Source organism: Pseudophryne corroboree, chromosome 1 (genome assembly GCF_028390025.1).
Source record: "Pseudophryne corroboree isolate aPseCor3 chromosome 1, aPseCor3.hap2, whole genome shotgun sequence".
NCBI lineage: Eukaryota > Metazoa > Chordata > Amphibia > Anura > Myobatrachidae > Pseudophryne > Pseudophryne corroboree.
Genome location: NC_086444.1, coordinates 131,857,825 through 131,882,437, shown reverse-complemented (window position 1 = coordinate 131,882,437; position 24,613 = coordinate 131,857,825). Strand labels below are relative to the sequence as shown.

Below are 24,613 nucleotides of genomic sequence, written 5' to 3'. Positions count from 1 at the left end.
CTTAAGTGAGATGGTGACTTTTGAGAAGCATGGGAATATCTCTCTGGTCCAAATCTTTCTTTGTGCTGTTTTTAAATAATTCTTAGGACTATGGAATTCTAAGATCAAGTATCACTAGTTCTCAGCTATTCTAACATTTAAAGGGGGCAATTCCCCCTGGTTTTCCCCACTGCTGTCACTAGATAGCGGCCAATGGAGCAATTCAATTGTTCCCCCCGTTCTGCAATAATTGTCACGGGGGAACACATTTCTACTCACAGCCTCCTTAAGTGGAGGAAATAAATATGTGAAAAGCCCATGGTTTGGGACAGGACTTTAGAAGGGTTAAGCCACTATACGCGGCTAAATCCCATCTATTTGGGCACAAGTGTGATAATGAATTGTCGTCTGGAACAACTGAATTGCTCCTTCGTACTCCCTTTAATTACAGGAATAAATGTAGCATTTTGCTACAACTGTCAGGCCCCAAGAGTGTAACACGGGCATTGACAGGAGCCCTACTCCGAATACTGCTGAACTACATGTCCCATGACGCACCCAAGACATACTCAATCCATCAATAGATGCATCTCAGAAACAGCTGTCAAATTCCTCGTGAACATTATGGTCAGAGCCACACATTAAAATATTAGGTCAAAACAATTCTCCCATCCACCCTATTGAAAAAATGTGATAATTATGTAACGTGATTAAATACAAATGCTCTCTACGGAAGTATATATTGGAAGAATAATGTGTTTGATTATTCCATAAAGCACATGATTATTAAAATAAATATATATTAGCATTTGTCACACGAAAAACCCTTCTAGCTTATATAAAGCAACAACAATATATGCAGTATTTACATACCTGGAACTATCCACTCTGACATACAATCCATAGTGTTACTAACTTGGTGTACTGTACCATATGTATATAAAGTGATTAGTATCCCTATTATTCTGAATGCATTGCAGAGTATGAATGCATACATAACAATAAGGAATTCCGATGTACACATTTAAACGGGAGAATTCTTGCAAATTAACCCAGTTTGGCTCCTTAATAAAGATGCATAATGTGCTAATCTCTATGCCCTAGGCATTATGTGCCATGCCCTCTATGCCCTATGCATAATATGCCATGCCCTCTATGCCCTATGCATAATATGCCATGCCCTCTATGCCCTATGCATAATATGCCATGCCCTCTCATGGGCGACCTCCTCATATGCCACAGCTTCCCTGCCTCCCCAACATCAGAGGAAGCTGCCTGTGTCAGAGCATAGAGTGAAAGTATATTAACGTCTGGACCCATTCTATACATAATGTATGTTATTCATTTCCTAGAACTGTTTCAAACAATCTAATCCACACCTACATGCCACAGTATCATGTATTCCTCTGATGATGACGTCCCCTGCTGGATTCAGAGTGTGGCCAGATTTATTTCATTTTAATAGAAGTGCACATTTGTGAGCAAACATTCTTCGCTCAGGCCAGGAAGAGAGGATTAATCTTTGCTTGTAATAATTACCTCCAATATCGATCGCTGAGTCAGGTTTACTTCACCATTGTATTCAATTAGACAACACTGAGATTAAGGATATGTTCTGTGCATCCAGGGATTTGCAGCCACATAAATCACAGGACTAAATTACCCCAGTTGCAAAGCAACTAATTTCAATGTCATACTTAAAATGTGTAACAAAAAGAGCACTTTGTCTGACCGAGAGGATACAGTACGTCTACAGTGACATCTACTGGATAAAAGTCTGTTTTACGTGTCTGTACTCTTCTGTATGATAATGAAATGAACCAGGAAAAAAGCAAACAGTTTGACATGTTGAATACTGCAAAGATTTGCATTTCTTTTATCGCTGCAAAAGCTAATTTATTTTATCAAAAGTAAATCTCATTTACAATAGCTACATATCCCTGCTAGTGGCGATGCATGATACTGTATTGTTCTTTTACACTTGTTCACTGCAAACACTGATAAGAAAAAAACATCATCTGTTACTATATAATTTCACCCTCCCATTCCATGCGTACAGCCCAGTACCGCTCACTTTAGGAAACACTGTGATGGACGCACGCGTTATAAAAAACAAAGAACACAATCAATTTTACTATCACATATATAGGAATCAATGGCTGCTTCAGAGTAAGTGTTTTTTTTCTGAGTTCCCCCCAGTCTTGTTCTTTCTCCTGCTGTCCCTGAAAGGCATTAGTGGTCTGCATGGGAGTGTACTTGGGCTCTCTGTGAGGGAACATATGAGTCAGTGAAGTGTGTCAGGCCTGAGTGTATGAAGCAGACTGGGTCTTGCACATAAAATGCTGTATGACTTGGACATCCTGTTTGCGTTACTTTCCACTGGCATCCCGTAGGTTAATTTGCTCCAGATAAAAATTACCACCCGTGTGCCTCCACGCCCCTGTCATCTTAAGTACACGCCCCCTTTGAGTGACCATGCCCCCTTTTTACGAAACCCCAGAGTGAACACTAAGGAGGATATTCAATTAACGCCGATAAGCCGTTGCGAAACGTTGCTTATCGGGATTTTGTTCCACCTGCATTCACCGGCAAGCAAAGCAAAATCCCCGAATACTGCCCTGTTTTCAACTGAAAAACACAGGTTTCGCTGAACTTGTGTGTTTTTGGGTGAATAGAATGTTTTTTTTCAGAGTGAAGAAACATCGGGAAAAATCACCCCAAGCTCCTTCAACGGTCATTGAATACCCCCCTAAATCTCTTTAAATTATGCCTACTCCCACTTCAACCATTGGTAAAACCCCTAGTTACACCATATCTGCTATTTTCCCCTGGTCCTTTTATGGGGCTACAACAAATACTTTCTCGTTCTTTGAAATTAGGGCATGAGACAGGGGCATAGCCAGAAATTTGAAGGACCCCTGTCCCAAGTTCTCAAGCTTAGTCCTCAGGACCCCAAACAGTGCATGTTTTCAAAGTCTCTTCACAGGATCTTAAGTGAAATCATTAGCTCCACCTGTGGATTTTATTAAATGTGTCAGCGAGTAATGACTACACCTGTGCACCTGCTGGGTGACCAGGAGAACGTTAACTATTTGGGGTCCTAAGGACAGAGTTTGAGAACCACTGTTCTAGAGAAACACCTCTCTGCAGCAGTTGTTAATTTAATGCCCCATAATAGTGCCCTAGTAAATGTTATGCCCCATAGTAGAGCTTTTATTTAATGAACCATAGTGCCCTAGTTCACATTATGTCACATTACAGGGCTACCAGTACACAATATGCCACACAGTACTCCTACTTCACATTATGATATTCTGTGTCCTCAGTTTATATTATGCCACATTACAGTGTCCCCTGTACATATTGTAACACATTACAGTGCCCTTCTGTTTTATTTATGCCACATTACAGTGCCCTATAGTTCAAAATATGCCACATTACAGTGCCCACAGTTCTATCAATCTTACAAGTGAAATTAGCATATAGGGGTGTATTCATGAAGCAGTGAAAATAGTGGAGAAGTGACGCTGTGGAGAAGTTGCCCATGACAACCAATCAGCTGCTCCGTACAATTGTACTGTATGCAAATTATAAATGTTACTTCAATGCTGATTGGTTGCCATGGGCAACTTCTCCACTGGTTCACTTCTCCACACTTTTCACTGTTTCATGAATAGATACAATAGAGTTAATAACTGACAGTTCTATTCTATGCAGTGATAACACAGTGTCTGTTTATAATGATAGCCAGTCACATAATGAGCCTACTAAGGTGACTAATGTCTATCTATCGATCATTTCTTATCCATAACATTTTGAATAAAACACAAGGTAATGTTACATTCTTAAGGTGGGTACACACTGAAAGATGTATCTGCCGATCAATTGATCGGCAGATATATCTATAGACGGATCGGGCACTGTGTTGAGCATACACACTGCGCGATCCGTCGGGGACTGACGTCATGAACTGGGCGGGCGTGTAAACATGCCCACCCAGTTCAGCTGTCAATCACCGCCGGCCGCCGCAGCATGTGTACGGGCGGTCGGACGACCACCCATACACACACAGCGACGCGCCAATATATCGGTAGATATATTGGCCGTCGGCTGTGCTGCGGGGCCGACGCGATACGTCTGTGAACGATGGAGTTCACAGACGTATCGGCCGTACACACTGGCCGACGGACCCGCGATATATCGGCCAGTGTGTACGGGCCTTTAAATGTCATATTAACAGATACAGCTTATTATTTACTGTTTAATTTATTTATTTTTATAAAAACTGAATGACATTAAAGAGGCTGTTTATGACATTAGCCATTCACATGATCATCCTACTGAGGTCATAAATCACATCTTGCCTGCACTTCACCACTTATAGCTATTTGTCTATCTATCTTACAGTTAGGTGGGAAAAAATAAGATTTTACTCACCGGTAAATCTATTTCTCGTAGTCCGTAGTGGATGCTGGGAACTCCGAAAGGACCATGGGGAATAGCGGCTCCGCAGGAGACTGGGCACAACTAAAGAAAGCTTTTAGGTCACCTGGTGTGCACTGGCTCCTCCCACTATGACCCTCCTCCAAGCCTCAGTTAGGACACTGTGCCCGGACGAGCTGACATAATAAGGAAGGATTTTGAATCCCGGGTAAGACTCTTACCAGCCACACCAATCACACCGTATAACTCGTGATACCATACCCAGTTTAACAGTATGAAAACAACTGAGCCTCTCAACAGATGGCTCAACAATAACCCTTTAGTTAACAATAACTATGTACAAGTATTGCAGACAATCCGCACTTGGGACGGGCGCCCAGCATCCACTACGGACTACGAGAAATAGATTTACCGGTGAGTAAAATCTTATTTTCTCTGACGTCCTAGTGGATGCTGGGAACTCCGAAAGGACCGTGGGGATTATACCAAAGCTCCCAAACGGGCGGGAGAGTGCGGATGACTCTGCAGCACCGAATGAGAGAACTCAAGGTCCTCCTCAGCCAGGGTATCAAATTTGTAGAATTTTGCAAACGTGTTTGCCCCTGACCAAGTAGCAGCTCGGCAAAGTTGTAAAGCCGAGACCACTCGGGCAGCCGCCCAAGATGAGCCCACCTTCCTTGTGGAATGGGCTTTTACTGATTTAGGATGCGGCAGTCCAGCCGCAGAATGCGCCAGCTGAATTGTGCTACAAATCCAGCGAGCAATAGTCTGCTTAGAAGCAGGAGCACCCAGCTTGTTGGGTACATACAGGATAAATAGCGAGTCAGTTTTCCTGACTCTAGCCGTCCTGGAAACATAAATTTTCAAGGCCCTGACTACGTCCAGCAACTTGGAATCCTCCAAGTCCCTAGTAGCCGCAGGCACCACAATAGGTTGGTTCAAGTGAAAAGCTGATACCACCTTAGGCAGAAACTGGGGTCGAGTCCTCAATTCTGCCCTATCCATATGGAAAATCAGATAAGGGCTTTTACATGACAAAGCTGCCAATTCTGACACACGCCTGGCTGAAGCCAAGGCCAATAACATGACCACTTTCCACGTGAGATATTTTAGATCCACGGTTTTAAGTGGCTCAAACCAATGTGATTTTAAGAAACTCAACACCACGTTGAGATCCCAAGGTGCCACTGGAGGCACAAAAGGGGCTGAATATGCAGCACTCCCTTAACAAACGTCTGAACTTCAGGTAGTGAAGCTAGTTCTTTCTGGAAGAAAATCGACAGAGCCGAGATCTGTACCTTAATGGAGCCTAATTTCAGGCCCATAGTCACTCCTGCTTGTAGGAAATGCAGAAATCGACCCAGTTGAAATTCCTCTGTTGGGGCCTTTTTGGCCTCACACCAAGCAACATACATCCGCCATATGCGGTGATAATGCTTTGCAGTTACATCTTTCCTGGCTTTAATTAGCATAGGAATGACTTCCTCCGGAATGCCCTTTTCCTTCAGGATCCGGCGTTCAACCGCCATGCCGTCAAACGCAGCAGCGGTAAGTCTTGGAACAGACAGGGCCCCTGCTGCAGCAGGTCCTGTCTGAGCGGCAGAGGCCATGGGTCCTCTGAGATCATCTCTTGAAGCTCCGGGTACCACGCTCGTCTTGGCCAATCCGGAACCACGAGTATTGTTCTTACTCCTCGTTTTCTTATTATTCTCAGTACCCTTGGTATGAGAGGCAGAGGAGGGAACACAAACTGACTGGTACACCCACGGTGTCACTAGAGCGTCCACAGCTATCGCCTGAGGGTCCCTTGACCTGGCGCAATATCTCTCTAGTTTTTTGTTTAGGCGGGACGCCATCATGTCCACCTGTGGCCTTTCCCAACGGTTTACCAACAGTTGGAAGACTTCTGGATGAAGTCCCCACTCTCCTGGGTGTAGGTCGTGTCCGCTGAGGAAGTCTGCTTCCCAGTTGTCCACTCCCGGAATGAACACTGCTGACAGTGCTAAGACGTGATTTTCCGCCCATCGGAGAATCCTTGTGGCTTCTGCCATCGCCATCCTGCTTCTTGTGCCGCCCTGTCGGTTTACATGGGCGACTGCCGTGATGTTGTCTGATTGGATCAGTACCGGCTGGATTTGAAGCAGAGGCCTTGCCAGACTTAGGGCATTGTAAATGGCCCTCAGTTCCAGAATATTTATGTGTAGGGACGACTCCTGACTTGACCAAAGTCCTTGGAAATTTCTTCCCTGTGTGACTGCCCCCCAGCCTCGAAGGCTGGTATCCGTGGTTACCATGACCCAGTCCTGTATGCTGAATCTGCGGCCCTCTTGAAGATGAGCACTCTGTAGCCACCACAGTAGAGATACCCTGGTCCTTGGAGACAGGGTTATCAGCCGATGCATCTGAAGATGCGATCCCGACCACTTGTTCAAGAGGTCCCACTGAAAGGTTCTTGCATGGAACCTGCCGAATGGAATTTTGCTTCGTAAGAAGCTACCATTTTTCCCAGGACTCGTGTGCAGTGATGCACCGATACCTGTTTTGGTTTCAGGAGGTTTCTGACTAGAGATGACAGCTCCTTGGCTTTCTCCTGCGGGAGAAACACTTTTTTCTGTTCTGTGTCCAGAACCATCCCCAGGAACAGTAGGCGTGTGGTAGGAACCAGCTGTGACTTTGGAATGTATAGAATCCATCCGTGCTGTTGTAGCACTTCCCGAGATAGTGCTACTCCGACCAACAACTGCTCCTTGGACCTCGCCTTTATAAGGAGATCGTCCAAGTACGGGATAATTAAAACTTCCTTTCTCGAAGGAGTATAATAATTTCTGCCATTACCTTGGTAAAGACCCTCGGTGCCGTGGACAGTCCAAACGGCAGTGTTTGGAATTGGTAATGGCAATCCTGTACCACAAATCTGAGGTACTCCTGGTGAGGATGGTAAATGGGGACATGTAGGTAAGCCTCCTTGATGTCCAGGGATACCATGTAATCCCCCTCCTCCAGGCTTGCAATAATCGCCCTGAGCGATTCCATCTTGAACTTGAATTTTTTTATGTATGTGTTCAAGGATTTCAAATATAAAATGGGTCTCACCGAACCGTCCGGTTTCGGTACCACAAACAGTGTGGAATAGTAACCCCGTCCTTGTTGAAGTAGGGGCACCTTGACTATCACCTGCTGGGAATACAGCTTGTGAATTGCCTCTAGCACAGTCTCCCTGCCTGAGGGAGTTGTCGGCAAGGCAGATTTGATGAAACGGCGGGGGGGAGACGCCTCGAATTCCAGCTTGTTCCCCTGAAATACTACTTGAAGGATCTAGGGATCCACCTGTGAGCGAGCCCACTGATCGCTGAAATTATTGAGGCAGCCCTCCACCGTACCTGGCTACGCCTGTGGAGCCCCCCCGTCATGCGGTGGACTCAGAGGAAGCGGGGGAAGAATTTTGATTCTGGGAACTGGCTGACTGGTGCAGCTTTTTCCCTCTTCCCTCGTTTTACACGCTTGCATTTCTGAAGCCGAAAGGACTGTACCTGATAATACAGTGCTTTCTGAGGCTGTGAGGAAACCTGAGGTAAAAAAAATTTCTTCCCAGCTGTTGCTGTGGATACGAGGTCCCAGAGACCATCCTTCCTCACCCTTATAAGGCTCTATGTGCCTTTTAAAGTCAGCATCACCTGTCCAGTGTCGGGTCTCTAATAACCTCCTGACCGAATGGACATTGCATTAATTCTGGATGCCAGCCGGCAAAATATCCCTCTGTGCATCCCTCATATATAAGACGACGTCTTATGTTCGCAAACTAGTATCCCTGTTTGACAGGGTTACAGACCACGCTGCAGCAGCACTATCTGCAGGTCTCAGTCTAGTACCTGAGTGTGTAAATACAGACTTCAGGATAGCCTCCTGCTTTTTATCAGCAGGTACCTTCAAAGTGGCCGTATCCTAAGAGGCAGTGCCACCTTTTTTGACAAACGTGTGAGCGCCTTATCCACCCTAGGGGATATCTCCCAGCGTAACTTATCCTCTGGCGGGAAAGGGTACGCCATCAGTAACTTTTTAGAAATTACCAGTTTCTTATCGGGGGAACCCACGCTTTTTCACACTTCATTCACTCATTTGATGGGGGAACAAAACACTGCCTGCTTTTTCTCCCCAAACATAAAACCCTTTTTTGGTGGTACTTGGGTTAATGTCAGAAATGTGTAACACATTTTTTATTGCCGGGATCATGTAACGGATGTTCCTAGTTGATTGTGTATATGTCTCAACCCCGTCGACACTGGAGTCAGACTCCGTGTCGACATCTGTGTCTGCCATCTGAGGGAGCGGGCGTTTTTGAGCCCCTGATGGCCTTTGAGACGCCTGGGCAGGCGCGGGCAGAGAAGCCGGCTGTCCCATAGCTGTTACGTCATCCAGCCTTTTATGTAAGGAGTTGACACTGTCGGTTTATACCTTCCACCTATCCATCCACTCTGGTGTCGGCCCCCAGGGGGCGACATCACATTTATCGGCATCTGCTCTGCCATCACATAAGCCTCCTCATCAAACGTGTCGACGCAGCCGTACCGACACACCGCACACACACAGGGAATGCTCTGACTGAGGACAGGACCCCACACAGCCCTTTGGGGAGACAGAGAGAGAGTATGCCAGCACACACCAGAGCGCTATATAATTTAGGGATTAACACTATATTGAGTGAATTTTTCCCAATAGCTGCTTGTATATACAATATTGCGCCTAAATTTAGTGCCCCCCCCCCCTCTCTTTTTAACCCTTTGAGCCTGAAAACTACAGGGGAGAGCCTAGGGAGCTGTCTTCCAGTTGCACTGTGAAGAGAAAATGGCGCCAGTGTGCTGAGAGAGATAGCTCCGCCCCTTTTTCGCGGACTTTTCTCCCGCTTTTTTATGGATTCTGGCAGGGGTATTTATCACATATATAGCCTCTGGGGCTATATATTGTGATATATATGCCAGCCAAGGTGTTTTTATTGCTGCTCAGGGCGCCCCCCCCCCCAGCGCCCTGCACCCTCAGTGACCGGAGTGTGAAGTGTGCATGAGGAGCAATGGCGCACAGCTGCAGTGCTATGCGCTACCTTGGTGAAGACTGATGTCTTCTGCCGCCGATTTTCCGGACCTCTTCTTGCTTCTGGCTCTGTAAGGGGGACAGCGGCGCGGCTCCGGGACCGAACACCAAGGCCAGTTCCATGCGGTCGATCCCTCTGGAGCTAATGGTGTCCAGTAGCCTAAGAAGCCCAAGCTAGCTGCAAGCAGGTAGGTTCGCTTCTTCTCCCCTTAGTCCCTCGCTGCAGTGAGCCTGTTGCCAGCAGGTCTCACTGTAAAATAAAAAACCTAATTATATACTTTCTTTCTAGAAGCTCAGGAGAGCCCCTAGTGTGCATCCAACCTCGGCCGGGCACAAAATCTAACTGAGGCTTGGAGGAGGGTCATAGTGGGAGGAGCCAGTGCACACCAGGTGACCTAAAAGCTTTCTTTAGTTGTGCCCAGTCTCCTGCGGAGCCGCTATTCCCCATGGTCCTTTCGGAGTTCCCAGCATCCACTAGGACGTCAGAGAAAAGCAGTGACATCACAAATGCTGTTTATGATATCACACTGTTGGGCTGCCAGCATACATTATTCCTTTCAGTACCCCCAATTCATATTATGATATACAGCATGCCTGGCCAACCTTTGGCTCTCCAGCTGTTGTGAAACTACACATCCCAGAAAGCCCTGCCAGAGTTTTGCCATTCCCTAATAGAAAAACTGTGGCAAGGCATGCTAGGACTTTTCGTTTTCCAACAGCTGGAGAGCCACAGGTTGGCCAGGCCTGATATACAGTATCTGCAGTTCATATTATGCCACATTACAGTGCCCCCTGTTCATATTATGAAACTATATAGTGCCTCCAGTTCATATGGTACCACATTACAATGAGCAAACCAGATTATGCCATATTACAGTACCCAGCTCAGATTATATCACATTACAGTGCTCCCATACTAATATAACATACACTACACACCACTGTCTGGAAATGGAATGTCACCCCATTCAGGGTGGTCAACAGGTCTTATCCCATTGCTTAGCAGGTAAATCCGGGATATATATAACCTCAGCCCGTGGCCACCCACTGAACAATGGCAGCCCCTGTACCCACTACAGCTACGATGAGGGTATGTTTAAGTTTATATTTGTGAAAGCCGGCAATCATCAGCGTTTGTTTAGGTTGATTGAGGCCGCCGGCTTAGACAAACCACATGTTCATAGCCCCTGTTCTCGAAGCAGAGTTTTGGAGACAAATTTTCATTACAGTATTTATAAGTTTAAGATCTCCTTAAACCCTTCTGCAAAGCCCAATGTATTTTATATAGGGGTTTAATAAAAGAAGCAGCTTCCTCCCAACAATGCAAACTGCTAGAGGTGTAAAATATTATTGCGGACACATTCAATGAAGTATAAATTCTTCAGCTCGATAATAATCAGCCTTTGCCATATACTACTGTCAGATTGTGGCTTTATTTCCTGTTTAAGCATGCAGCATGGTAAATATATATTCACTGCTGCGCTCAGAACAGATGTTAGAGAATGACTTACTGCCTGTGTAGTTAACTATTTATTCATAACTGTATATGCATAAACCAATCGGCATGGAGAAAGGCGGGCGGAGATGAAGAACTCACTGTTGTAGCAATTTACACAACATTATTCTGTGGCATGTCTCCAAATCAATCATTTAAAAATTTACACGAATTTGTCTTCCCACTACAAAATTGGCAGTAATAAATAAATGAGTGCTTGCATTATGCATGAGACAGGGAAAACGAGGACAGGCTTTACACTAACAGATATAAAAGCGCGTTTATATGAATGAGTGAGAGTGTTCTGGCGTCCAGTAGATATAAAATGCTCCCGCATCAAAGGAATTTAGACATATGAAGTAAAGTATGTGTTAGATCACAGCCTATAAGAATGTGAAATTGTTCTATTGTTAAATAGGTTATCGATCATTTTAAAATAAGTGACAAGCAATCAAATGGTTTATTTGTATGTAGGATTAGTAAAGGGACAAATGACCCTCCACAAACCTAGTGGTCTACGCCGTGGACAGAGATAAATTGGAGGGAGAGAGAGGCAAAGTACCAACCAGCTCCAGTCATGGCAGTTAGAAGCTGATTGGCTGGTTCCTACATCTCACTCCGCAGCTTAGTAAATAGACCTCCTAATCACTACATGCAACTCATACATAAAATAATGGAACAGAACCATAACCAAGATTAGCACAAGTTTTTTAGCTACTTTATAATTGCTATAACAACATAACTTACTTTGGGGCCACCCTCCTCCAGTAGCGATCAATCCCATTCTTAAAATACAGGACAGCCAGCCACCTTACATTTATATCCAAGGAATGATTTGTGAAAATATTCTGCAGATAAAGTAAAAAAAAAATCATATTACTGTTATGCTGTCAATTATCTGCCAATATTAATCGTTAGACAAGTAGCACAATTTTTGTTTTGTTTTTTCATAAAGAAAAACAGCTAGCGTAAAGTTATGTAAAAAAAATACGATTTTACACCTACCGGTAAATCTATTTCTCATAGTCCGTAGAGGATGCTGGGACTCCGTAAGGACCATGGGGTATAGACGGGCTCCGTAGGAGACATGGGCACTTTAAGAAAGACTTTGACTCTGGGTGTGCACTGGCTCCTCCCTCTATGCCCCTCATCCAGACCTCAGTTAGAGAAACTGTGCCCAGAGGAGATGGACAGTACGAGGAAAGGATTCTAGTTAATCCAAGGGCAAGATTCATACCAGCCACACCAATCACACCGTATAACTTGCGATAAACTATCCAGTTAACAGTATGAACGAACAACATAGTCCCAGTCCAAACCGATGAAACAAAAACATAACCCTTATTAAAGCAATAACTATATACAAGTCTTGCAGGAGAAGTCCGCACTTGGCACGGGCGCCCAGCATCCTCTACGGACTACGAGAAATAGATTTACCGGTAGGTGTAAAATCTTATTTTCTCTAATGTCCTAGAGGATGCTGGGACTCCGTAAGGACCATGGGGATTATACCAAAGCTCCCAAACGGGCGGGAGAGTGCGGATGACTCTGCAGCACTGATTGAGCAAACAGAAGGTCCTCCTCAGCCAGGGTATCAAACTTATAGAACTTTGCAAAGGTGTTTGAACCAGACCAAGTCGCTGCTCGGCACAACTGTAAAGCCGAGACCCCTCGGGCAGCCGCCCAAGAAGAGCCCACCTTCCTAGTGGAATGGGCCTTAACCGATATTGGGAACGGATCCTGCCGAAGAATGCGCCTGCTGAATCGTGTTACAGATCCAGCGAGCAATAGTCTGCTTAGAAGCCGGAGCGCCAACCTTGTTGGCTGCATACAGGACAAACAGTGCTTCTGTCTTCCTGACCCTAGCTGTTCTGGCCACATAAATCTTCAAAGCCCTGACCACATCCAAGGACTCTGAATCCTCCAAGACACGCGTAGCCACAGGCACAACAATAGGTTGGTTCATATGAAAAGATGAGACCACCTTAGGAAGGAACTGAGGATGAGTCCTCAATTCTGCCCTATCCACATGAAAAATCAGATAGGGGCTTTTATGTGACAAAGCCGCTAGTTCCGAAACTCGCCTTGCTGAAGCTAAGGCTAACAACATGACCACCTTCCAAGTGAGGTACTTCAACTCCACCGCGTTGAGAGGTTCAAACCAATGTGACTTAAGGAAACTTAACACCACATTAAGGTCCCAAGGCGCCACCGGAGGCACAAACGGGGGCTGAATATGCAGCACTCCCTTCACAAAAGTCTGTACTTCAGGAAGAGAAGTCAATTCTTTTTGAAAGAAAATGGATAAGGCCGAAATTTGAACCCTTATGGACCCTAATTTTAGGCCCAAATTCACTCCAGTCTGAAGGAAGTGAAGGAGACGGCCCAAATGGAACTCCTCCGTAGGAGAATTCCTGTCCTCACACCAAGAAACATATTTTCTCCATATGCTGTGATAATGTTTCGATGTCACGTCCTTCCTAGCCTTGATCAGGGTAGGAATGACCTCATCCGGAATACCTTTTTCTGCTAGGATCCGGCGTTCAACCGCCATGCCGTCAAACGCAGCCGCGGTAAGTCTTGGAACAGACAGGGCCCCTGTTGCAGCAGGTCCTGCCGTAGAGGAAGAGGCCACGGATCTTCTGTGAGCGACTCCTGCAGATCTGGATACCAAGTCCTTCGTGGCCAATCCGGAGCCACGAGGATCGCTCTCACTCCTCTTTGTCTTATTATTCTCAACACCTTGGGTATGAGAGGAAGAGGAGCAAACACATAGACCGACATGAACACCCAAGGTGTCACCAGGGCGTCTACCGCTACCGCCTGAGGGTCTCTTGATCTGGCGCAATACCGCTTTAACTTTTTGTTGAGACGGGACGCCATCATGTCTATTTGGGGCAGTCCCCACTGACCCACGATCTGTGTGAAGACTTCCTGATGAAGTCCCCACTCTCCCGGATGCAGGTCGTTTCTGCTGAGGAAGTCCGCTTCCCAGTTGTCCACTCCCGGAATGAACACTGCTGACAGTGCGCTTACATGACCTGCCATTGCCACCCTGCTCCTTGTGCCGCCTTGGCGGTTTACATGAGCTACTGCTGTGACATTGTCCGACTGAATCAGGACTGGCTTGTCGCGAAGCAATGCCTCCGCTTGACGTAGGGCGTTGTATATGGCCCTCAATTCCAGGACGTTGATGTGAAGACAAGTCTCTAGACTTGACCAGAGACCTTGAAAATTTCTTTCCAGTGTGACTGCTCCCCAACCTCGGAGGCTTGCGTCCGTGGTCACCAGGATCCAGTCCTGAATGCCAAACCTGCGGCCCTCTAGGAGGTGAGCACTGTGCAGCCACCACAGGAGAGATACCCTGGCTCTGGGAGACAGAACGATCCTTTGATGCATTTGTAGATGAGACCCGGACTACTTGTCCAGTAGGTCCCATTGAAATGTCCTCGCATGGAACCTGCCGAAGGGTATGGCCTAGTAAGACGCCACCATCTTCCCCAGGACACGTGTGCAGTGATGCACTGAAACCGTCCTTGGCTTTAATAGGTTCTTGACCAGAGCCATGAGCTCCTGAGCCTTTTCCATCGGAAGAAAAACCTTTTTCTGGTCTGTGTCCAGAATCAGGCCCAAAAAGGTCAGACGCGTTGTAGGAACCAGCTGCGACTTCGGAATATTGAGAATCCAGCCGTGTTGCTGTAACGTCCTCACAGACAGTGAAACGCTGTCCAGTAACTTCTCTCGAGATCTCGCCTTTATGAGGAGATCGTCCAAGTATGGGATAATTGTGACACCCTGCTTCCGCAGGAGCACCATCATCTCCGCCTTTACGTTGGTAAAAATCCTCAGGGCCGTGGAAAGCCCAAACGGCAACGTCTGAACTTGGTAATGACAGTCCTGTACCGCAAATCTCAGGAACGCCTGATGAGGAGGGAATATCGGAACATGAAGGTATGCATCCTTTATGTCCAGGGAAACCATCCAATCCCCCCCCTCCAGGCTGGCAAAAACCGCTCTGAGCGATTCCATCTTGAACTTGAACCTTTTTAAGTACAGGTTCAGGGATTTTAAATTTAAAATGGGTCTGACCGAACCGTCCGGTTTCGGGACCTCAAACAGGGTTGAGTAATACCCCTTCCCTTGTTGCAGAAGGGGAACCTTGATTATCACCTGCTGAAGACACAATTTTTGAATTGCATTTAACACTAACTCCCTCTCTGAAGGAGAAGCTGGTAGGGCCGATTTGAAAAACGGGCGAGGAGGCACCTCTTCGAATTCCAGCTTGTATCCCCGGGAAACAATCTCTATTGCCCAGGGATCCACCTGTGAGTGGGCCCAGATGTGGCTGAAAAATCGAAGACGTGCCCCCACTTAAGCTGACTTCCCCAGGGAAGCCCCAGCGTCATGCGGTGGATTTTGCAGACGCAGGGGAGGACTTCTGCTCCTGGAAACTAGCTGTGTGCAGCTTTTTTTCCCCTGCCTTTACCTCTAGCAAGAAAGGATGAACCCCGTACCTTTTTGTTTTTATTGGAACGAAAGGACTGCATTTGGTAATGCGGCGCCTTCTTAGGTTACGGGGGAACATAAGGCAAAAATTCTGATTTACCTGCTGTAGCAGTAGAGACAAGGTCCGAGAGGCCTTCACCAAACAACTCCTCCCCCTTGTAAGGCAACGACTCCATATGCCGCTTTGAGTCGGCATCCCCCGTCCACTGCCGGGTCCACAAGAGTCGCCTAGCAGAAATAGACATAGCATTTATTCTGGAGCTTAGTAAACAAATGTCTCTTTGAGCATCCCTCATATATAACGCAGCATCCTTGATATCCCCTAGGGCAGGGGTTCTCAAACTCGGTCCTCAGGACCCCACACAGTGCATGTTTTGCAGGTAACCCAGCAAGTGCACAGGTGTATTAATTACTCACAGACACATTTTAAAAGGTCCACAGGTGGAGCTAATTATTTCACTTGTGATTCTGTGAGGAGACCTGCAAAACATGCACCGTGTGGGGTCCTGAGGACCGAGTTTGAGAACCTATGCCCTAGGGTCATTAAAATGGTATCCTTATCTAGGGTCTCAAACTCCGTAGATAAGGAATCTGCCATAGCCGGTCTAATAATAGTACCAGAATGTGTGTAAATGTACTTTATGGTAACTTCCTGCTTACGATCAGCAGGATCCTTGAGGGTAGCCGTATCCTGGGATGGCAGTGCTACCTTCTTTGATAAGTGTGTCAACGCCTTGTCTACTTTAGGCAAAGATTCCCATCGTATCCTGTCCTTTTGTGGGAAGGGATACGCCATAAGAATCCTCTTGGAAACTTGTAATCTCCTGTCTGGAGATTCCCAAGCCTTTTCGCACAATTCGCTTAGCTCATATGAGGACGGAAAGGTGACCTCAGGTTTTTTCTCTTTGTACATGTGTACCCTCGTGTCAGGGACAGGGGGTTCCTCCTTGATATGCAAAACCTCTTTAATAGCAATAATCATGTAACGAATACCCTTAGCCACTTTTGGCTGTAACTTTGCATCCTCATAGTCGACACTGGAATCTGAATCCATGTCAGTATCTGTGTCAGTGATCTGGGATAATGTGCGCTTTTGAGACCCGATAGGTCCTGGTGCCACTGTGACAGGCACGGTCTGACTACCTGACTGTTCCCTAGCCTCAGCTTTGTCTAATCTCTTATGTAATAAATTTACATTAGCATTCAAGACATTCCACATATCCATCCAGTCCGGTGTCGGCGTTGCCGACGGCGACCTGACAATCATGCACTCCCCCTCCTCGTTAGGTGAGCCTTCATCGTCAAAACATGTCGACACACGCGTACCGACACACTCCACACACACATGGAATCTCTTTTCTGAAGACAGGTTCGCCTTTTAGGCCCTTTGGAGACAGAGAGAGAGTATGCCAGCACACACCCCAGCGCAATATGACCCAGGAAAAAACACAGAATGTTTACCCAGTAGCGCTATTATAGTATATATATATATATATATGCGCGCCAATTATGTGCCCCCCCTCTACTTTAAAACCCTCTTTCACCGTGTGTCAAGCAGGGGAGAGGCCGGGGGGCTTCCTCTCAGCGGTGCGGTGGAGAAAAAAATTGCGCTGGTGAGTGCTGAGGGAGAAGCCCCGGTCCCTCGGCGGCGGGCTTCTGTCCCGCTCAAAATATGTAAAACATGGCGGGGGCTCTTTAATATACCTGTACAGTGCCCACCTGTACATGTATATAGTTCATTTTGCCATAGGAGAGGTTTAAATTGCTGCCCAGGGCGCCCCCCCTGCGCCCTGCACCCTTACAGTGACCGGAGTATGTGAGGTGTATGGGAGCAATGGCGCACAGCTGCAGTGCTGTGCGTTACCTCAGTGAAGCTCACGAAGTCTTCTGCCGCCTTTGAAGCCTTCTTTCTTCTTTTTTACGGCTCTGTGAGGAGGACGGTGGCGGCGCGGCTCCGGGATGAACGCCCAGGTCGAACCTGTGTTCCAATCCCTCTGGAGCTAATGGTGTCCAGTAGCCTAAGAAGCAGAGCCTATCATTTAAGTAGGTCTGCTCCTCTCTCCTCAGTCCCTCGATGCAGGGAGTCTGTTGCCAGCAGTGCTCCCGGAAAATAAAAAACCTAACAAAGATATTTTCTTAGCAGGAGACTCAGGAGAGCTCCCTGCAGTGCACCCATCCTCCTCTGGGCACAGTCTCAAACTGAGGACTGGAGGAGGGGCATAGAGGGAGGAGCCAGTGCACACCCAGAGTCAAAGTCTTTCTTAAAGTGTCCATGTCTCCTGCGGAGCCCGTCTATACCCCATGGTCCTTACGGAGTCCCAGCATCCTCTAGGACGTTAGAGAAAATGGGCTTATATTTGCAAATATGTCTTGAACTCTATCAGCGAATAACAGGCACAGTTCTATTATTAAGGATATTGTTCTATAATATCGTCTTCGCAGGCGTCTAAATACTCCCATGTTGCTGACAATATCTCCAGCTCAATGTCCAGCGGCACCGATTATCTCTCCTCATATAGTGAACAGTAATCCTGTGCTAGACGATTAAAGCAGCTCCAGGGGAGGAAATGAAACAATTCCACGAATTGAGAAACACTCAAGGACAATGGTCCTCATTCCGAGTTGATCGCCCGCCAGCTACTTTTTGCAGCCGTGCAAACGCATAGTCGCCGCCCACGGGGGAGTGTATTTTCGCTTTGCAAGTGTGTGAACGCCTGTGCAGCCGAGCGGGACGAAAACGTTTTTCGCAGTTTCTGAGTAGCTCTGGACTTACTTAGCCCTTGCAATCACTTCAGTCTTTTTGGTCCCGGAACTGACGTCAGACACCCGCCCTGCAAACGCTTGGACACGCCTGCGTTTTTCCAAACACTCCCTGAAAACGGTCAGTTAACACCCACAAACGCCCTCTTCCTGTCAATCTCCTTGCGATCGGCTGTGCGAATGGATTCTTCGTTAAATCCATCGCCCAGCAACGATTCGCTTTGCACCCGAACTACGCATGCGCGCATTGCGGTGCATGCGCAGTAGTAACCTGTTCGCTGCGAAAAACGGCAGCGCGCGATCAACTCGAAATGACCCCCAATGTTACCAGTTGTTTGTCTGATGAGTTATTCTGACATTTTGCAAATGAGTACAACACTTAAATTAAGAGCAATCTAGGAAAACTAAGAAGCAACAAAATCAAAAATACTGTAAGAAGGTAAAGACCACGTCACTTCAAATTTAAAAAACAAAAACAGACTGCAGAATAACCTACAACAAAAAAAAAACAATAGGCAGAACATCACTGGGACCAAACCTACTTTGGTAGATTTATTTGCAATTTTTAACAAAGTTACATCCCAAAAAATGGAAGCATCTAAAGCTGACATATGTATAATACATACTATGGTCTTTTTGCTGCTTAGCATAGTAAACGCTTGTGAGGGTTAAGGTAACTTTGAAGACCACACACTGAAGATTAATACTGCCATTAGGATATCACTGTATGTGCTTTCTCTGGCTGAAGAGTATGTACTGATTTACAGCCAGTAAATTTCAGATCTTTCTTCTTTGTTGTCATCCTACATTTACTCTTTTTAAAAACTCTATGTAAGAAAACACATATGGCTGCCAGATAGAGAACAGGCTCAGATTCCTTTCAGCATGTCATGTGAAGGCAGAACGGGGAAGGAGAGCTCAGAGAGGCCCTCTCTGCTCACTAGATCATGTGACTATGGTTGCTATAGTAATCCACGACACTCAGAACAATTGCAATTAAGAGCAATCATAAAAACAAACAAAAGAGAAACCAAAACAAGGAGAAATACACAGGGGTCACTTTAATTAGAAGTGGGGCAAGTTGCTGTTGTAAGGACATGGAAATGCAGCAAGCAGTGCCACACCTTGCCCCTTTGTGGCCCTATCTCGCCCCGGGAGTCCTCTAAGTGCGCAATACTATATAGCCAAATTTCTTGCACCATGAGGGAAATTGACCTCTATGTATCAAGATGCTTCTTCTAGCTGGCTACAGTGATGTACGTTACAAAAACGCTCAATTCATTTTATTTCCCCATGGGTTTGCTGCATTAAAAAGGAAAATGCACACATATGAGGGCTTAACTCACATTCATTAAGAGAGCTTTGGAGTGATAGAGCATAAAAAAAACATTATAAATTCACCTATGAAATTTTGAATAAGAAAAAAAAAAACATAAAAGGTACGATATGCTTGTAAATTAAAATCACGTAATTGAAAAACAAAAAAAATAACACTAACCTACTGAACAATATGACCTTACCAGCGATTCCGTAACTTCATTTCACAATGTAGCAGGTGGAAGTGGTACAAAACTCATTACTATCACAGGAGTACATTTGAATAACATGAGTACATTTCCCAAATGTTGTATATTTCACAAATGATATCAGATATAATGAGATAAACAGAAGCTCTGTTATATTTCTATATGACAAAGGAATGTTTGGCAGTATTACTGAAAAACTGCCACTACAAAATGCATTTATAATGCAGCTTATTAAAACCAACCAGGCTAAACACATTGCTTCCATCTGTCTTATCTTGGCATTTCATTGCTAGTAAAAAAATGTTGTCAAGAGCAGAGCGAATATTTCTTTTATGTAACAGAAGAGAACGCCAATCACACTATGGAGACGCAGGAGGAGGATACTTTTTCATGAGGGGGACTGCGCCACGATCAGAGGCTAATGTAGGGACTGACGGCCCAGTGTGACGACTTGTGGGAATTTGAATGGAAGTAAATTACAGATACTCATCATAACTTCATTGCAGAGTATGGTCACATCCTAAGCAAATGTCAGCTCTGGTCGACAGCTGTTTCGGCGCACAAGGTAGAAACCCACAAAAATGATCATCCAGTTATGCTACTGACATGAAAATTTATGGAAAACTTATAATAAATTAAAGCACCTTTTTGCCAAGATCAGGAAATATTAAGCTGTCTGGGTCTATTTGGGGAGGCAGGCCCCAGATTATACGCATGTTATATGTAATACGAGTTTTTACATTTATGGAGACAAATGTTTTGGCTGGGTACCCATTTCTCATGCTCTCATTAGATGCTTAAAAAGCCTTCAATAGGCTCCACTGTGGCTACATGGAGGCACTCTTAAGGAAATTTGGGAAATTATGAAGGTTTTCAAATTCAAATCCAGCTTTATATTTTTCACCCATGGCTAGGGTTTTACAGAATTACTTATATGTGGTCCAATTTTCCTATACGCAATGGCATCAGGCAGGAATGCCTTATCCAATTTAATATTTGCTTAATCCACTGAGCCACTAGCTGAGAGGCTCCTGGGCCAGATTACTAGCTCCAGAGATCACAGAGTTACTCAGCCTCTCTTTGCTGATAGTGTCTTGCTCTTTGCATCCCATCCCGAAACCGTTTTGCTGATGAAACGAAAAAGAGCTAGGCTTGCCAGTAAGTACCCAATACTGCCCAACTCTGATGGGGGTTTGGGATTACCGTAAGAACGTATCAATTGGCTTGTCTCTTAACCCTAAAAAATAAATAAAAACATACAAGCCTATAGCAACCAATCGAGTTTTACTTATCCTTTATCTCGCAACTTCTAGAAGAAATAGCTACCTTGGTTGCCATGGGCAACATCTCCACTCTTAAAAACCTGCACTTACGTAAATATAACAAATTTTAATCTATTCATGGCTAATAATTTGCTACATAAGAATGACAAGTGTATAGGATTATGTAAAAGCACAACAGGATGGCACGGCGACACAGTGATTAGTATTGTAGCCTCTTGGCTATGGATTCTGCTCCCACCATAATACGATCTAAGTTGTGGATGCATCTTCTTCCCGTGTTTGCATGGGTAGATGAATTGGGTTCCGATTAAGCCAATTCTAGTTATGTGTTAGCTAATTTAGATAGTAAGCTCTAATGGGGCAGGGTCTGACATTCTCTATGAAGCACTATGTAATATTTTATTATTTTATTGCTCAAATGCACCCAATGTCCAGGTGCAAAAATGCCCCTATTCTGGTTTTAGACATTCGGTAATGCAGATTCTTTGTGCAAAATCTTCTGGACCTTGAAAGGAACGAGCATGCCAGAAATGTATATGTAAAAGCATCACCATTGTTACTGAACACAAGGATGGAGGAGGAGACGCTGGACAGACGTGGCTGGTGACGAAAGCGGGAAGCAGGAAGCGGAAGTGACGCCACAAGGGTGCACGCGTGTGCACGAGGTAGCGCACAGAGCGCCAGAGCAAGCCAGGCACCGGTGCAAGATTCTGGGGACGGCAGTGAGGAAATGACGGAGCTGGAGAATACCGTTCACTCTAGCAACCAGAGGAGTGGTCCCTCTGGCACAAAGAGAAAGCAAGGTACCTAGTCAGATTGTGGTGGTAGGGGATTCTATCATCAGAAAGACAGACAGGGCAATATGTTACCGAACCGGGATCGCCGTAAAGTCTGTTGTCTCCCGAGTGCTCAGGTAAGTCACACTGCGGACCGGGTAGAAAGATTGTTGGGAGGGGCTGCGAAAGACCCGGTGGTCTTGGTGCATATTGGCACCAACGACAAAGTTGGTGGTAGGTGGGATAACCTTAAGAAAGATTATAGGGACCTAGGCCAGAAACTAAAGGCAAGGACATCTAGGGTAATATTCTCTAAAAATATTGCCTGTGCCACGCGATAGTCCAGGGAGGTAGAGGGAGATTAAGGAGGTAAATGTGTGGGTTAGAGACTGGTGTAGGAAAGAGGGGGTTTGTGTTCTTGGAGCACTGGGCAGACTTCTCAGTCAGGCACCATCTTTTTTGTCGCGATGGACTGCACCTGAGAGAGAAAGGAGCAGCAGTGCTGGGGGGAATGGATGGTTAGAAGGTTGCAGGAGAGTTTAAACTATGTGCCTGGCGGAAGGGACAAGAAAGAATTAGTGGAACAACTAGAGAGAGTAGAAAAGAGGGACGTATAAACTATAAAGGGGGTGGAGAGGGGGGAGGGAGAAAAATAGACTGCAATGGTAAATTAAGGAAAACACAAGTTCCTAAGGAAACGTTGTCTACAACAAAACTTGCAGATCAGGGAAGTACTAAACTTAAGTGTATGCTTGCAAATGCAATAAGCCTAACAAGTAAAATAGGGGAATTAAAAACGATTGCACTTAATGACCAATATGATATCATAGGCATTACAGAGATATGGTGGAACGATTCTCACGACGGGACGGCAAACATGGAGGGGTACACCCTCTTCAGGAGAGATAGGACTAATAAAAAAGGAGGGGGTGCTTGTCTATTTGTTAAGCCATTCTTAAAACCATATGTAAAGGAGGTCATTTACAAGGGGGCTGGAGATAGCGTGGAGTCATTATGGATTGAGATTTCGAGGGGTAAAGATACAAAAAACTTTTAATAGGGACATGCTACAAACCAACAGATATTGGTGTGTCTGACGAATTACAACTCATCAGTATGCACGAGAGAGGACCGGTTGACGGGAGAAGTGCACAACATAAGCGATAATAACGATCCCGTTGCTAGGTACTTGGTTAAAGGAGGAAGTAGTCCGGGAAAGACTAAGTAAAATTAAGATAAATAAATCTCCTTGGCCGGAGGGACTACATCCCATATGGAACTTAACTAAGAGCTATCGAAGCCCCTATATATTTTATTTTCAGTGAGTCAATTACATCAGGAATGATACCGAAGAACTGGCGTATAGCAGAGGTAGTCCCAATATTTAAAAAGGGGATTAAAACTCATCCCGGCAACTGTAGACCGGTAAGTTTGACATTTATAGTGAGGAAAATACTGGAAGGTATATTAAGGGATAGTATACTAGAGTACTTGGATACCTCCAAGGTTATGAATAGGAATCAACATGGTTTTGTGAAGGACAGGTCATGTCAAACTAATTTAATAAGCTTCTACGAGAAAGTGCGCGATAATATTGATCAGGGTAAAGCAGTGGATGTGGTCTTTTTGGACTTTGCTAAGGCCTTTGACAAAGTGCCACATAAGAGACTAATTTTCAAATTGAGAGAGCTTGGGGTAGGAAGCACTATTTGTACTTGGGTAAGTAATTGGCTGTATAACAGGGAACAGCAAGTGGCGATTAATGGGATGTTCTCTGAATGGGCCTCAGTGCTTAGTGGAATACTGCAGAGTTCAGTACTCGGCCATTGCTGTTTAACATATTCATTAATGACTTAGGAGTAAGCCTAGAAAGTACAGTATCAATTTTCGCAGACGATACTAAACTATGTAGAGTAATTAATTCAGACAAGGATGTTAAGTCTCTACAAAATGATTTAGCCAGACTGGAGGTCAGAGCAGACAAATGGAGAATGAGGTTCGTTCAATACAGAAAAATGTAAAGTTATGCACTTTGGGACTAAGGGGCTAATTCAGACCTGATAGCTGCTGTGTGTTTTCGCACAGCGGGCGATCAGGTTTGAACTGCATGTGTCAGCACCGCAATACAGAGGCGCGACGGGGAGCACCAAGAAGCGATGGGATGGTACGAAAAATCCGATCGCACCAGCGATCGCAAGAAGATTGACAGGAAGAGGGAGTTTGTGGGTGGCAACTGACCGTTTTCAGGGAGTGTCCGGAAAAACACAGGAGGGATGCGGCGTTTTGTGGGAGGAATCGCGACCCCGATCATTGCAGCGGCTGAGTAAGTCCTGGGCTATGCAGAGACTGCACAAACTTCTGTTTGTGCAGCTCTCCTGCAAATGCAATCCCACACCTGCACAGTGAATTCCCTCTCCCCCTGTAGGCGGCAGCTACCTAATCGCAGGGATGCAAAAAACGCACCCTACCGATTAGGTCTGAATTACCCTTTAAGAACAATCGTGCAGCCTATAAATTAAACGAGGAAAATGTAGGGATAATGGTAGTTGAAAAGGATTTGGGTGTGCTCATCGATAATAGACTTAGTAGTAGTACGCAATGTCAAAATGCAGCAACAAAATCAAATAAGGTGTTAGCATGCATAAAACAGGGGGAATGGAGACAAGGGATGAGAGTGTAATCCTGCCACTGTATAAATCATTAGTACGGCCACACCTGGAATATTGTGCACAGCTCTGGGCACCGCACTATAAAAAATAT

The 24,613-nt window shown here is 45.5% G+C and overlaps 1 protein-coding gene across 7 annotated transcripts in view; it reads right to left on the bottom strand.

Annotated features, from left to right (window-relative positions):
• IPO11 (importin 11) overlaps positions 1 to 24,613 on the bottom strand; it is a 1,123,558-nt gene that overhangs the window by 1,003,817 nt on the left and 95,128 nt on the right. For all 7 annotated transcript variants that reach the window (XM_063963049.1, XM_063963036.1, XM_063963028.1 and 4 more), the window contains exon 3: positions 11,750 to 11,850. In XM_063963049.1, coding sequence (XP_063819119.1) covers positions 11,750 to 11,850 — 101 coding nt within the window. The remainder of the gene's footprint in view (positions 1 to 11,749; positions 11,851 to 24,613) is intronic.